The sequence below is a fragment of the Silurus meridionalis genome, chromosome 4 (assembly GCF_014805685.1).
Source record: "Silurus meridionalis isolate SWU-2019-XX chromosome 4, ASM1480568v1, whole genome shotgun sequence".
Classification (NCBI taxonomy): domain Eukaryota; kingdom Metazoa; phylum Chordata; class Actinopteri; order Siluriformes; family Siluridae; genus Silurus; species Silurus meridionalis.
The window spans coordinates 1,127,093-1,144,359 of NC_060887.1; the positions used below are offsets into that span (position 1 = coordinate 1,127,093).

The following is a 17,267-nucleotide window of genomic DNA, read 5'->3' on the forward strand; positions in this document are numbered from 1 at the left end:
GAACATATTCACTTTTAATCACCACATTATATGTGTAAAGCTGCTTAGAGACAATGTTCATTAAAAGCGCAATAAAAATATAAATGCATTGAATAAAGGTGGATCTTATCTTAATTATGACTTCAGTTCTGCATCAACTCTACCATCTCCTCCTTATCCTTCATGGTCCCCTACATTATTCTCCTACTGGTTCTCTGACCTGATCATTATTATTATCCTCCCATATCTTCCCTGAGTCTGATCCTGATTGCTCACCCATGTCTTCTGCAGCAGCAATACTCTTCTTTCCCAATAAACATGCTTAAGTCTGCCTTGTTTTGTTTCTCCCACTCATTTAGTCAGACCTATTCTACTCTATTTATTACTAACTGATTATTACCTCTTAAAGAACCTTCTTTAATGTTGTTCCCTTTGTTATGGTCACACAAAACTGACTTAAAACAAAACTAAAGTGGCTTCTGCATCATAAAGCTGTGTTGAGTTCTTAAAATGTTCCTTTCACAGCTGAAGTATGAAAACTATCAACAATGTAGAACAGAACATTAGCTTCTAGCTTCTAGCTCCTCAGGCATGGAGTTTCTGGAGGTGTTGCTATCTAAATACAGCTTCAAACCAGAAAGACACAACTTACATTAGACTAAAAGTTTTGTCTTTATACTCAACTAAAGTGAAATAAACATTTTTCACTTTGAGTTCGTCTTGCTCTGTCGACTCAATTACTGCCGCTGAATACAAGACTGTTTGTCTCTTCTTCCTGTTTACAGTGGTTCATCCTCCAATCTACAATGTGTCTCTGTAAACAGGTCAGACTGTAGTCTACACTTCAGCCCAAATGAATTCATTTAAAAAACAGGTAACGCATCATATGTAATGTTACTTTATTTTTACACCAGGGCGCGCTGTTACGTGTCTGTGCTGTTTCTTCTAATCCCCCCCTTGTGTTGTCTTTCTCTACTATGTAGGTGGAGTCACCTGTAAAATGGAGGAATGGGAAAAAGGACCAAGAGCAAGAGCCTGACCAGAGGCGGAGCCTACAGTTCAAAAGCAGCCACTTGAAGTGACCACTGTTTGCTGGAGTAAGTTAACAATAGATTAAATAAAAGGTGTATAAGTTATCATGATAAATTATATATCATTCTAAAGGTCTAAGCCTCAAGCATCAATTTTAGATCACTGTTTTCAATGGACTTATAACAATGTATAAATTTGTGTAAACAATACAAACAACATGCATAAAAACAGTACACTATAATTGTAATAGTTACCGCATCCAAACACACAATTGCTGCAAATTCCTGTTTATTTGTAGATAAGGTTCCACTGAACAACATACCATAGAGCATTTTGGTCTTTTGTTTGTTTTTTTTGTATCGTTTTAGAGTAACTTTTGCATAAAGACATCTTGGTGGTAAAAAATAAATATGGCTGGTAGAATATAGTGTTAATAAACAAATGAGAGTAACCACTAAAAAAAGTCAAAGACAGGTAGAATCTTATCAGTGATACAACTGAACTCTGCAGGTGTTTGTGGAGACGTTTTGCTTTGCACCACCTTTCAGTTCCAGTCTTTTATTTTCAGCCAGTAGCAGTGTGGAAACAACATGTTCCATAGAAAATGTAGCCAATGAGTGCAGGATTTTAACGACACATGGGAGGTTTTATTCCCTCGAGTTCTTAGTTTTATTCATCTTTAGAAGCTCTTAGTGGTGAAAGAGCGTGAGTGCACTGTGACGCACCTGGCAGGAAGTGGAATGCAGCTCTTTCCAGCTCGTGATAACTGAGCTTTGTTTACAAGAAATAAAGGAAGAAAAAGCGACAGCGACCTGGTGATCTGTGGATGGAAAATCTGAGTCTATTTTACATCTGTGAAAAGGACCAGAAATATTCTCAGATAAATGTTTTGGAATTTACATTTTAATGATATCTTCATAAAATGTTAAATATACACACATGATACATGTGACCCTTACTTTATTCAAGTACATCATTTAGAAACAGTACACAGAGTATTGCATGATGGATTCTCTACATAACATAAAAATATTGTTATTCATAACCATAAAGAATTTTCTTTTCCACAGGAATGAAAGTGTTGAAAACCAGCTTCTGGCACTTAAAGGTATCTATAGTGTTGATGTTTATGTCTTCAGTGTCGATACAAGCACTTACTGCATGATGTTTATCAAATAAACATATAATATCATTAGTGTGATCTGAGCAGCTTTCATTTCATTTAGTAAATTATTTTACACAACACACCTTTAACATGTACAGAAATGATCAGATTGTAGACTGTATTCATTTAGAAATAAAACATGCAGCTTTGTTCTATTATTTATTTATTTGTTTATATGCAGGACCCAAGAACTGCATCGTCACACGACTGCTAAAGACCTCAATCGATGCTGCACAGCACAAACACAACAAAACACAATCCTCATCGCTGCATTGAAACTCTTCATGATGCCAGTTATGATTTATTATCTACTAACTGGGTTTCTGCACTACTTAAAGGCAGTTGTAAACTTCCTGGTCTGACAGATGAGGAAAAATCACATCTGTGTTTTGTGTAAACAAGGTCAGTTATTTTTTTTATTTAGAATTCAAACAACTTTATTGTTTAGCTGTGGTTGAGTTTTCTCATTTGTAAAAGTGAATTCAGTGCCCTGATGTTCTAATTCTAAATCTAAGTCTAATAGTTTTCCTAAACCTGGTCTACAGTTTAGTCTTAACTCCTTAATGTTTGTTTTATATACCTGATTTGAGTACATGTTTGATTTAGTTGGATATTTGATGATCCTTTTCTTTCGTTTATTTAGTCCCAGGGACTGATTTTGGACAAAATCTAAGCAGAGAAAGAGTCTATGAGACATGAACTCCTGCAGTCTCTCTGTCGGGTTTATGTAGCCTTATGTGAACAGTGAAGATTCTCCTAGCTCATGCCCTCATACAGACTTCTTAAAGAAGGTGAGATTATATTGACATTTCATATCTACTAAAATGATTCAGACAATAATACAAAAGCAAAATTTGTCTGGTTCTTGTTTTTGTATTCTTTCTATACAGTGTATTTTAAGTCTGTGGTATTGTTTTGTTTCTTTGCAGACTTTCCTGAAGCCCTAAATTAATAATGGTCATAGTGACATTGGTAACATTGCATTAATGTAATAATATCTGATAGCCATTAGAGGCACTCTCGTGCTGCATGTGGGTGTGTTTGCAGTGTGCAGAGTAACAGTAAAACGCTGTGCAGTCATGTCTCGGTTCTTTCTGCATGCTCAACTTAATGGTATAATATGTGTTTTATAGCATAATGATGAAATAACAGTACATTCATCACATTACTGTGCTGGAAAACAATACAAATTAAATAAAAAGAAGAAAAATTAAGAAGAAAAGCAGGACAAAGACAGAGGTAATGTGATGTAATGGTGATGATCATTTAAATAAACTCAGTTTAGTAAAAGTTTGTGAACAAACTTTATATTGGTCCAGTTTTTAAAGTTTATTCTAAAAGTTATAAATAGTGTAATAAGTGGAAAGAAATATGAGTCAGTTCATGTCACACAGATTTTTTATTTATTTTTCATTTCAATTCAGTGTCATTACAAAATAGGTTTAAATTGTAGAGATTTTATTTGGACAAACATATCAGACAAAAGAAATCAGCAACATATATTGGTCATCCTGTATCAAACCTCTAGGTGTGAGTTTAAATGATATGCTCAGTTGTATGAGATAATTGTAGTCTCGTCTCAGAGAGACAGAGACTGTCTGGACGGTGAGGCCACTAAGCGTTAATATTATAATAATTACACTGATCTATTAGAGACGCTTATCAGAAAAGTCCGAATCAAATCCACTCACAAGTGCAGCAGATTCATGTGATGTGAAATAATGTCCTAATGGCAGCAGCATTATACAGTCATATATATATTTCTATAAAAGAGCTCTGATACGGATTTCAGTCATTAAGAAGAACATCTTCAGAGGGGTTTTTTCTCGTCCTGGTATCATAAGTGTAGATAAACATAGGTTGTGTTTAATTGACAGCCCTGATGAAGTCTGATGATCTGAAGAGGGTGGAGCTGAGACTTCAGACAGCAGACGGACTTCTGAGGAGGAACATCAGCACCACACGAGAGGTTAGAGGTCACCAACCTGTAATTCATCCTGGAGGAATTAAGTGTGATTAGAGAGATAGCCATTTAAATGTAAGTGTGTTTGTGTGTGTGTGTGTGTGTGTGTGTGTGAGTGTACAGTTCAGTGAAGTGCTGTTACACCTTCAGGACAGACTTCTGGCTTCAACACACTCCTCCTATATATATATATATATATATATATATATATATATATATATATATATATATATATACTGTATATATAGAGATTATCGGTTGTTTGTACAGGATGAAGGCACTATAAAATTTTAATCACAGTCAATCACAATCTATCTCTCTATTATTGAATATTTTCCATGTAGTGAATACAAGGAGGAGAAGAAACAAGAAAAACAGAGATCAACATTAAATAAAACTAAAGCAAATAAAGATTAATAATATTTATACAGAATTAAGCAAAAAAGCATGCCTGACCCTGCCACTAGAGGGCAGTGTGAGACTGACTTGAGGATGTGACCTGTGAGTTACAATTCATCTGTTTCTATAACCAACTGCAGTTATGATGATGATAATAATAAGAATTATAAGTATTTTGGGGGCTGTTATGAATTGTTCAAATCTTCCCTCTACCTCTCCTTTATTAGTGTAGTTACTGATAGAAAAAGTGAAAAGCTTTTTAAAACAACTTTCATGCAAAAGATCTTGTGGCTCAATTAGATGAGATTTGCCTCTGGTTTGAGATTTTACTTGACTTTTAAAACAACAAAAAAAAAACATTAACACTTTTCTTTCACGTGAACAAGCTTTTTTTTTCACAAGACTTTGTCTTACACTTCCAGTTAATGTAGCTGAAGCAGAAAGAAGCTTTTTAAAACTGAAACTGATGAAATCATACCTGAGATCCACCATGTCACAAGAGCACCTCAGCAGCCTCGCTGTCAGAAACATCAACCATACAAGTGCTGGTCAGATTTGCAACGATGATGTAATTGATGACTTTGCAACAAACAAAGCAAGAAAGGTCTGTTTTAGGAAATGACTTTGTAGTGAAAAATGTATTTAATTTGTTTGTTGTGTGAATTGCCAATTTATTATTATTTATTTTCATATTGTATTTATGTATTTATTTGTAAATGTATTTACTGTAAACTCTTATTAAAGATAAAGTAAGTGCAGATTGTTGTTAGTTATTTATCTTTTTAGGTGGCAGCAGGATGGGGGCAGGTCATGACGTGGAAAGGAGACTCTCTGCTTGCAGGCTTCCTGTGACGTAGCTTCCTGTGTTTGACTGTGTTTTAAACAAACTTTACTATTTATCTCTCCTTTTTTCCTCTTTTAATAATCCTACATAGTTTTTGTCGTCCTGACTTGTGCCTGTAGTTAGTTAACTCAACTATCACTAGTGTTGACTATATTCATTCCCTCTCACTTTATCACATCTCTGTATCTTAACTCTATCTGCTATTATAAGCACTATGCCGGCTGTGTGTCTGCCTTTGAGCACAGGTAAGAACTCGCTCGATGCCCAGCTGCGGAGCGAAAGCGGCGCTGGAAACATCCTGGGCGGACTCACTCGTCCCAGGTAAATTCCCGGGTTGAATCTAACGCTCCCAGCACCTCAACTCCGCGTGTTTCTCTGCTCAGGTCCAGCGCACCTACAACACAGCCCGCCCAGGTATCGTTCACTCCGGCACCGGTGCACCACGGACCCTGGATGCTGCAGCAGCGGAAGACACGAGCCAAGCCCCGGTCGAGGACGTCTCCCCCGCCACCACCACCACCACCGGCCTTCGAGATCTCGACCCAGAACCGCTTCGCCCCTCTCCACGAGCCGAAACGTCATACTGTGATTCTTGGAGATTCCATCATCCGGCATGTCCGCACTACCGGAGACAAAGGTAAGGTGCACACTCGCTGTTTTCCTGGTGCTCGTGTTTTTGATGTCGCTGTGCAGGTACCCGCGATCCTGTCATTCCGATTAAAATCAGTCCGATTGAAAGATTTGGCGGTGGACTTTTTACGAGACGTTATCTAAGCTGATGTGGTGTTCACAATCGGAATGACTTTGTGACCTGCACTTTGTGTATATTTTCTGAAAGGAATGATAAATGGGCTGATTCGAGATCTGATACGGATGCCAGGTGAAGAGGAGGTGGAGAAACAAACAGCAATGATCAATAGACCGGAAAGCTTATCGAACAAAAGTCCAGCAGGGGGCGCTCGCCTCTAACCCAGGTGTGTGTTTCTACAGAGAAACACTACAGGAGCTCATGTAGAGTCGCGCCGTCACCATCTCTGTGACGTAGCATCCCTGATTGGTGCAACAATCTTTTTAATCCACCAATGAAACGTCATAGTCAAATGTCATGCTGTCATAGTAACATGCAAACATTGTAAGTCTACTATTGAATCAAGGCCGTTGTTGAGACCAGGCGTGAAAACAAGTGCGTTAGAATAATCTTAGAACATCAGCAGCGATGGTGAGAAAATAAAGAAGTATCATTAACTCTTTTGTTTACTGCAGTAGGAATGTTCACTTTAAAACTGCAACAACATACAGAAATATCCATCCTCATTTCTTCAATTACACTAAATATTGACAAATATATATTCTGTATATGTTGTAGATCTGTATTGAGCAAGTATCAGAGAGAACATTAAATATGATGTCAAATGTAGTGACAGACATTTTCATGTTGTTCTAATCAACAGTATTGGGTGACCTACGTTCCTGTGGTGGTGAACATGACTGCGAGTTCTCCAGAAGAACAAATGCTGGTAATGTACAGTTCAAACACACACTGTTTTTCACACAGAATAAACTAAAGCCCATCACTTCCTCATCACCTAAACACACTGTTCATTTAGATTTTACTTACGGCAGCCAAACGGCTCATTTTGTAAACCCCTTGATCACTTACTCTGTCTTTAAGGGAACTAAACGAAGAGGAATGAATGAAAAGTGGTATCCAATCTGTGATATTATTGGGGACCTGATTATGGTTCAGAACGATCTATAAAACATAACTGACTACTAAAATCAGATTGTCAAAATGTCCCTATGCAGTCCATCTACCAAAAGAGGAAAACATCGTGTGTTACTCTGTTTCAGTACTGGTTTATTTACTGAGTAATGAATCTATTTATCTCTGATCATGTGCTGTTTATTTCCCATTAAGATCGTTGTCTGAGATCCTAACCAGGACAACAAGGACATCACGGAGGAGATCATATCAGTAGCTGGCAGGAGTCGGAAGCCCACTCTGCCAGTGGGAAATGTCTTTTCCGTCCCTATGCCTCTGCAGGTAACAGTCACACACGCATTCATAGAGGAAGCAGATTCTTCTGGCTAATAGCTCACCAGCCTTCCTCCTTATATTTACCTGTATTACCATTTCCCTTTTCCACTATTTTTACTCATGTGTGCACTCTGTTTTCCCTTCTTTCTCTTTCTATTTTATGTCCAAATTCTCATTATCCTCACGCTTTCCACCTCAAATCCCATCAACTGAACCAAGTGGTGGAAAATGAGCACGTCTATAATGTGGACAGAGCTCAGGGACCCCCTGCTCCTGGCGACTTGAAACCAGGTGAGTCCCAATATCTCTATTATAATTTTTTTAGATTTTTGACTCGTCTAGTCTGTGATTTAATTGCTACTGTCTCTGTTGTCTACAGATGAACAGCTTGAGAGTTATTCAGTAAAATCTGCTGCATTAGATGGCGCTGAAAAGTCTACCTCTTCAGCTGAGCCCGGTCCTGCACAAGCCAAAGCCAGATAAAACAGAGCCTGTGCACGTGCCCCCAGAGGTTCCAGCTTCTGCTCTATTCACCATCGATGAGCCGAAACTGACACGGCTCCTCGTCCTGACGACTCCCAATCGCTCAGAGAGGTGAGTTTAGGGCTCGTCGCTGTCCCTGCACTGGATTTTAATTGGTCAAAATCTTCTACAATGTGACTAAATTAAACGTGTAGTCCAGCATTTTCCAACATGTTTTAATTAAGACGTATTGCAAATTGTTAAACTGTTGTGCATGTTAAACGTGTTGAATACAAAAGTAGCCTGAAAGAACAAATCCGTACTTTTAGAAATACGTTTTCTACAAATAAAAGAATTAGACATCTTTAAATTTCAATATGCAATATTATCTTTTGGTAATGTCGTATAAAGATCTCACATAATCGTTCCTTTTTCCCACAGCTGCCCTTTGACTTTGTAATCGAGTCATGAGTAACGTTTTCTGCTCGTCTCAATAAACTAGGAGGCATGTTAGCTCTTGGTTGTAGTTATTGCACATGGACTACAAATACTGTAGATATAAACTGAGGTGCAACACTGGAGTATTTCTTTAAATAACTATATATAAAGATATAAATGCTGTCGTTCACTTCGGTGAATGTGTGAAACCTACATTTACACTACAAATTCACAGTAATCCTGGTGTTTTATTATTAATTGGGTGTGTTTGTGTGTTAGGATAAGCCAGAGCTCGCTTTCCAGCAGTCTGACTTTGACCTTGAGCCAGTCTCAACCACAGTCGAGAATTCCAGTGTGTCTCCTGTGATTGTGGAGCATCTGGCTTCAGCAGAAACACCAGCAGATGAGATCGAAGCGCAGGAAGCCGAGCCGCGAGCGAACCCGAGCCCGGCTCTGAGGATGAAAGCAACGATGGGGTCCTTTCACCTGTCGAAAAGCCCAACAACACCATGCACAGTGAGACCTACTTCTTCTGACTCGCACACTTCATCATGTTTTTCACTACTTTTCATGTCTGCTTTTGCTCGTTCCTTCCTCAGAGCCAGAGATGGAGAATAAGAGGATACAATATAGTAGAGACTTTCTTTTGAGCATCCAGTTCATGCCTGATTGTATGCAGAAACCAGAGGGCTTCCATCCATACCTGGATGCAGATATTATTTAAATACAGTGTGTGATGTTGTGTTGCAGAGCTTTTTCATGGTGCTTTAAACAAACTGGCAGAGATGTTCAATCAGTTTGAACAGGTGAAAGATCTGACACAGAGGAGCAACTGAATGTGTCAACTGATTTTGAGAAAGCCATTGTGAACTCATATGATCTTAAATCTCTGGCTATGAGTAAACATCACATCTCCTTCATGTTTAGTGCATAACTCTTTGTGATCGGAATCACTTGAAAATTACTGATGCCAAAATTGAGGAGCTAGAACGATTCAAGACTCATCCATGGGCATGAATACCAATAGATTATGTGTTCAGACTAATTTTTACACTTAGTTTTTAAAATAAAAGCACTATTTTGTTGTTATTTCTTGTTTTATTTTTATTTTCAAGTCATTAGACCATGATGTGCTGAACATTACAATAATTTAACAAGATCAAAATCAACATACTGACTTTACATGTGCAGACATCAAAATGCAACTTGGTTCTTCAGTCAGCATTTAAACTTGAGATGTGATGAACTCAAACCTGCTGGTAAAAGCATTTGTGGTTAAGTGTTTACCTTTGTTTGAACTGTGAAATCATGTTTGGTGTAGACTAGTTTCATTCCTTTTATCAACAAGAAGGCAGTAATACAATAGTGATGTCTGTGATTCTCATGATCTGATAAACATTTAAGTAACATGTTCTGACAGGTTTTTGTTTCTGACTCCAAGCTGAGTTTCACTCACAGACTTACTTCAGAATAATTAGTGATCAAATTCTGAAATATTATAAATATTTTCTTTATTAAAGAAATATGATTACAGAAAGACAGGTCAAGTCATTTGTTGTTTTGAATAATTTACATTTAATTGTAATAGACAAGAATGTTAATTGAGTGCATTTAATTGTGACATCAGCAAATTGAATATATAAATAAAATATTTTTTTCTAATTACTTTTAAAAGTTGATCATGTTTTCTTTGAGTTCAAAATGATAAAAAACTTTTTTTCCGCAGCCTGGATCTTCTTCAGTGCTGTTATTTCTCCTGTTCTTCATTTTTCACTGGCGTCTTCTGTGACCTGTTCAGGTTTAGCATGGTGCATCAGCACTGCTGCATTTCTGTGTGTGAAAGGACAATTTGCTATGCTTTTTATTATTTGAATTCAGTTACACAATTCACACAGTTTAACAATGTTGATTCTGAAAACTGGCATTCTGTTAGTATTTTTCCAGGTTTATAAGCGTTCTTGTTGAACATTGTGTTTGTGTGTAGTTACCAGCAGATGATAAGATTTGTTACATTTGAGCACTGAACTGGAGCTTTGATGGAGTTAAGTGAGACACATGAAGCATCATGAGTCTGTTAGTGAATAGTCTGTGTTCTTTTCAGCTCTCTCCTGTGTTCATGTTGTGAAAATATTCAAAGCAGGTTGTGATTGTAGGTGTTGTTCTTGAAACTTAATTCAGTTTAATGCATGAGCATTTTTGACATTTTCTTGTGTTTAGTAACTACAGTGACTGAACAAACATGCGTATCAGAGGAAAATGACATAAATCCATTATTGATTTCTCATAATATTACAGTAATGATTCATGCAGTGAAGCACCAGTCAAAACCATCTGCTGACCATTCATTGTTCCATCAGTTGCATCTGTGTTTTCTTTTGCTCTCTTTCATTTTCATTGATTCTAGAAATGAGAACAATGATAGGTGATTGACATTCCTTAGCAGTACATAGCAACTCTAATCCTGTTGATCTTTGAAGAATATTAAAACAGTTACAGAGATTTAAAACATCGAAAGGATTTGTTTGAGTTGCTAATTCCATAAGCTTCCTGTCAAATTGACATATAGAAGAAATATTCACCTTCTCTGCAAACAATGGTGTTCTATAGAACATGTTAGAATATGAATTTTTATGAGTCTAATGATGATGTGATCATCATTATTTCCTGAATAAATAAATGTTGTTATTATGCAATAGGGGCTGTTTTAAAAATGTAGAACAGCATTTAGATTTTACTATTTTGTGTAACTAATGTCCAAATGCCTTACATGTGGTAAAAACAGAAAAAGCATTACTCAATGTTTAATACTTTCATATATCTTTTCTTTCATTGAAAAATTCAACTGTTTTCTGATGTAACTGCAATGTTATTGTATAAATCTTTTTAGTTTTGAATTATTTACAATTTGTATCACATTTTATGTTCAGGACTTCAATACATTCAGTCATTTCTTCATTCTCACACATTCATATTGTCAGACATTAACAATTGAAGCTCAGCCAGTAAGATCATTCATCCTATGATGGATGTAACTATTGAAGATGGATCCTGCCTTAATTGGTAATAAAAAGAACTAAATACATGCATAATTGTGCCAAATACAGCATCCAAAAAGAAACTTTACCAACTTTTATTATTGACATGAATCAATGTTATCATTTCAGTTTTAATTTAAAATTAGCACTATTATTTAATTTTCCTTTTATTTCCAATCTTATTGTTTAATAATTACTTTCCTTTTATGTAATATTTTATTTGGCACATTAATTACTTTATCAAGCCATTTTGTTTGTTTACTACCAATATTGGCAGCGTCCATCCTCCAATTTGTTTCAAGTATCTGCATTATATATATAACTGACATTGAAGCTGTTATTAAACGTTTGAATTATTATATTTTATTATTATTCCCAGGTTCCTCCTGCTGCTGAGACATTCATGTTGAGCATCGACAAGAAGATTGTCAACCACATCACAACCTTCTGCCATCTGCCTGATGTTTATCAGTTATTACTGCTTTAACACACACTACCCAGTGGAACTACGATCAACACTGGAGTTTCTCCAACGCTAATATTCTGTTTTATGAACACCTTTTTGGATTTATCAAACGTATCAATTTGATATCCATCTCAGGTTGTTCATTTTCTCAATCTTTCTCTCACTCTTTTTTTCATAAAGTTTCTTTCCATAAATCCTGAGAAGTGTTGAATAAAGAAAAAAGTTGAGTCAATCCCAGAGTCCTCACTCTCATCTCAGACATTGCTGACCATGAGTGGATCTAGTGTTCTTGTTGTGGACAATGTGATAAAGGTGTGTTACAGACTCTACAGATGTTTTGTTGTTGTAACAATTGTTACACTTCTGAATGTCAGTGAAAAGTTTTAACAATTTGGAGTTTTACTAAACAAGATTTGTTAAAGTACCTGTTCATTTTTTTGCTTGTTAGTTCCAGGAGTTTCTTAGATGATAATTTTCCTACAGTAATTGTGCATTCTAATGATGTAAAAGGGCTGCATGTACATCACTAGCTAGCATTTTATAAATCAAACACTTCTGTAAAGTTTTCCTTTTTTTCAGTTACATGATGCAGTTTGAAGATGTAGAGTTTCAGCTTTACTGCACAGTTCTGTGTGTAAAATAAGTCAAAGTCATTTTTTCCAGGAATTTCTTGAATTCAGATTTTATTGAAATAGAAAATAGTTTATTTTCCTATAACTGCATTTGCATATTTTAAATAAGAACATTTAACTTGTTTGAACATTTTGTAGTTTAAACAGCAGCAACACTTAAAGCACTACACTACAGAAACAATATAAAAGAAAGTTTTCTACATTTCTCTAATGCTGTCGAGTAACACAGTTTACAGGCCTAAGAATGTAACACTAGCTTCAAAATCACAACCTTGTTTCTGCCTGGTGTCGAACCAGGGACCTTTGCGTGTGGTGCGTGATGATCACTACACTACAGAAACTACCAGGAAAAGCTTCTTGGTCACTGTTTGCACTTTTGCATACATTCACAGTTGCAGTAGAGCAGGAGAATGAACCGGTTTTGAAGTTCAACAACAACGTTCTTCTAGCATGGTTATTCTATGTTTGCTGTGGCGTTTGTATAGTGGTGAGCAAACAGGGTTCATTAAGCACTTTAGTGATTATGTTTAGTAATATCTTGTATCTTGCTTCTGTTGCTTCTTTAACAGGCTTTGTGTATTAGATGGACTGTCATCATGAGCAAAACATTCAAAATCACTTAGCTTATTATTATTATTATTATTATTATCCAACTCTTTTTATTGATGCATTCAAACAGAAAGACACTCAGGCGAGAAAGACAATGGAACAGTGTTTGTCCAAAAACAAAAATCTCTTTCTGTTATACATATAATCACAATCATGAATGTGAGCATCAAGAACAAGAAAGAAAATTGAAAAATAAAACATAAAGATTTTACCTAAGTGACACTCTGAGATATGTTTTCTTTCTCTTTCTACATCTACCAAGAAGTCAGGGACAAGGGAAGAGCTCAAAAAGGCTAAACAAAGAGAACAGGATTTTATTTTCCTCGTTCTCTTAAATATGATAGGAATGGTTGCCAGGTGGTGTAAAACTTTTCCGTAATACCAAGTAATGTAAATCTGATCTTTTCTATTTGAATAAACTGAGACAGGTCATGTATCTAATGAGAAGAACTGGGTGGGTGAGGATTCTTCCAGTTCAGTAATATAAGTCTCTTTGCTACTATTAAACAAAAGGCGAGCATGTTTGATTGTAAGGATGACAAGGAGGGATTTGTGGGGTTGAGTCCAAATAATGCTATTAGGGGACATGGTTTAATATCTAAAATGAAGTATTCAGAGATTGATTTAAAAATTGATGTCCAGAAAGAGGTCAAGGCTGGGCAAAGCCAAAAGTATGATAAAGAGTAGCCGGAGCACACGATCACAAGTTGGATCCAAACCAGGGTTAATTTTAGATAGTTTAGTCTTTGTCCAATACACTCTATGCAACAATTTAAACTGTATTAACGAATGACGGCGCATATAGAGGAGGAATGTACGACCAAGGGCCTTGGACCATTCCTCATCCGTGAAATTATAATTAAGGTCCGATTCCCAGTTACTCTTTATTTTATAAGCGATGAGCCTGATTGAACAAGGAATGATAGTTTTATAAATATTGAGAGTCAAAAAACTGTCAATCTCTTGTTTAGGAGGTGGGTGCAGGAAATGAGAGGATGTGTTCCTTACAAAATCACGAATTTGGAGATATCGGAAAAATGAGTTTTAGGAGGTTGAATTTTTCTGACAGGTAGGAAAAAGTGACAAATGTATTCTCCTGAAAAAGATCATTAATGTTTACAATGCCCCTTCTAAACCACAGTGCAAAGGATCCGTCTGAAATAGAGGGTAGAAAGGAGGGGTTTTTATATATAGGAGACAGACCTGATGCTGCCTGGAAACCAAAATGTTTTCTAAATTGTTTCCAGATTTTAAGGCTTTGTAGAACTAAAGGATTGGAGGAGTAATCGGATGTCTTCAACGCTAATGAAGAGCATAATAAAGCATGCAGAGGCACATGAGGACGGACGAGGTCAGACAGGAGTCTCTCCGTGGACTATGATGTTTGCCGACGGAGCAACTGCAATTCCCTGATTTTGTATTTTTTTGTATGTTTGTCACATGTTAATGTTTCAGATCATCAACCTCATTTAAATATTAGTAACAATAACACAACTGAACATGCAGTTTTTATTATTGAGAAAAACAAAATCCAAAACTACATGCCCCTGTGTGAAAAAGTGATTGCCCCCTAAACTTAATAATTGGTTGGGCTGCCCTTAGCAGCAACAACTGCAATCAGGAGTTTGTGATAACTTGTGATGAGTCTGTTACAGTCTTCATTTTGTCTGTCCTCAGCCATTCAGAGGTGGACTTGCTGGTGTGTTTTGGATCATTGTCCTGCTGCAGAACCCAAGTTCACTTCAGCTTGAAGTCACAAACAGATTCTTCTTCAGGATTTTTTAGTAAACAGCAGAATTCATGGATCCATTTATTACAGCAAGTCTTCCAGGTCCTGAAGCAGCAAAACAGCCCCAGACCATCACACTACCACCACCATATTTCACTGTTGGTATGACGCTCTTTTTCTCAAATGCGGTGTTACTTTTACGCAAGGCGTGATGGGACACACACCTTACAAAAAGTTAAACTTTCGAGTATTTTCCCAAAAGTCTTGGGGATCATCAAGATGTTTTCTGGCAAAACTGAGACGAGCCTTTATGTTCTTTTTGCTCAGCAGCTGTTTCAGTCTTAGATCTCTGCCGTGTAGATCATTTTGCCGTCTCTTTCTCATGGGGAGTCATGAACACTGACCTTAACTGAGGCAAGTGAGGCTGCAGTTCTTTGGATGTTGTTATGGGGTCTTTTGTGATCTCTTGGATGAGTCGTCGTTGTGCTCTTGGGGTAATTTTGGTCAGCCGGCCACTCCTGGGAAGGTCACTGTTCCATGTTTTTGCCATGTGTGAACAAAAAAGTTAGCACAGTTTTAACAGGGGGGCAAACACTTTTTCACATGGGGCCATGTAGTTTTGGATTTTGTTTCCCCTTCATTTAAAATCTGCATGTCGTGTTCACTTGTGTATCTTTTACTAATATTTAAATTAGTTTGACGATCTGAAATATTAAAGTGTGACAAACATGCAAATAAACAGTGTTGGGCGGTAACGCGTTACTTTTGACAATAACTAATACTGTAACAATACTGTAAAAATAAAGTAACTCCGTTACCATTACCGTATGGTGCGTTACCCGTTACTTTTATAAATGAATGAATTTGGGCTGAAGTGTAGACTACAGCCTAACCAGCTACAACAGCGTCGCATTGTAGGATTGGTGGATGAACCACTGTAAACACGAAGAAGACGCGCTGTGGGCGTGTCTCCGTTTATTCAGGTCTGTAATGGCAAGTCGAGGCGAGAGCAAGACGAGTTTCTCAAAGTGGAAATATGCTCATTATTTCACTTTAGTTGAGTATAAAGACAAAAAATGTCAAATGTAAGCTGTGTCTTTCTGGTTCGAAGCTCGTATCTACTGCGATAAACAGCAACTCCAATCTGCTTAAGCTCCTTCAGAATCTACATGCCTCGAGCTAGAAGCTAACCCGGTGTTCTGTTTTCATACTTCAGCTGTAAAAAGAACATGTTTAAGAGCTCAACACAACAGCAGAAGCCACTTTAGTGTTTGATTGTGAATATATTATTCAGCTTGTTTTGTTATTTATTTCAGAAATGCTTGTGATATATTCAGTTTGTGCTGCTCTGACTTTAATAAAATAGTGTTTAAAATGACTTTGTGTTTAAGTCAGTTTTGTGTTTGTAGACCATAACACATAAAAGGGCATTAATGGGAACATTAAAGAAGGTTCTTTAAAAAAGTAACTAAAAAGTTACTTTTAACAGTAACGCATTACTTTTGGTGTAAATAATCAACAAAGTAATTGAGTTACTTTTGAATGAAGTAACAGTAACTGTAACTAGTTACTATTTTTAGTAACGAGCAAAACACTGCAAATAAATATACACAATGGTGTGAAAAAGTTTTATACTACTACAAAAGTATGTACTTGATATACAATGCTATTTTTTCTTTCTTTCTTTGTCTTCCAACAGTCATTTAGTTGAATCTTCTGAGGAGAAGTGGGTTCCACACACCAGCTATCAACCAGAAAAGAGGTTCAAGCAGTCTCCAAACTCAGCACCTGTTTCAGCTCTACCAGTAAGAGTGAAGGGGCTGGATGTTCTCTAGTTCAGGCAAACTTTCTTGTAGTTTTATTATCAAAATACCCTAAATATATTACACAAATGCTTAACGATAATGTAACGTGTGTTTTGGGAAGACTATTTTAAGGAATGTGGTGATATTTTGCAATGAGCTCAGACAGCTAACGTGCTTCATTTGAAGGTCATGTTCAGTTCACTTTGTAAAATTTGAATGAAATGTTTCAAAATACACCATTATTGTGTAAGTTATAGTTATTACAATAAACTGTATTTAAATGGGTTGTGGGTTGTGGATCGAGTTAATAGAATCTTTAGTATTTAAGTCAAAGAATCGTACGAAAGCCATGATACACAGTCATACGCCTAATGCTAATTACAAATGCTAAATTGAGAATGAATCTTTCTTTTTGGATAAATCTGTGCTTGATTTGCGTTAGAGGACGGCTTAAAGACCAGACAGAATCCTCTGCCAGCTGGTCAGTTACATTTCACCGTCCGTGTTCTGCTTTCTGTGAATCAGTTTTGGCTAACGTTAATGCTAAACACGTGATTATTGAGTTATAGTTATAGGGGATTCTTAGCCTTGTTAACCCTGTGGTTATTTCTGATCTTAGATGTACAACATAACATGCTTCACATAACATCCGGTCTAAAACACAGAAAATA

General features: G+C 36.6%; 2 protein-coding genes and 1 long non-coding RNA gene across 4 annotated transcripts in view; 2 read left to right on the forward strand and 1 right to left on the reverse strand.

Moving 5' to 3' along the window:
* LOC124384492 overlaps positions 1-1,061 on the forward strand; it is a 15,548-nt gene extending 14,487 nt beyond the window's left edge. The window contains exon 6 of the mRNA XM_046847400.1: positions 963-1,061. Within this exon, the coding sequence (XP_046703356.1) occupies positions 963-1,061 (99 nt within the window). The remainder of the gene's footprint in view (positions 1-962) is intronic.
* LOC124384638 (eukaryotic translation initiation factor 4 gamma 3-like) overlaps positions 1-17,267 on the reverse strand; it is a 1,295,064-nt gene that overhangs the window by 764,169 nt on the left and 513,628 nt on the right. The gene's annotated exons all lie outside the window — the stretch shown is intronic.
* On the forward strand, positions 4,084-5,412 carry LOC124384729. The gene is made up of 3 exons (XR_006925542.1): positions 4,084-4,145; positions 4,961-5,142; positions 5,325-5,412. It is a non-coding gene; the product is annotated as an uncharacterized LOC124384729 (long non-coding RNA).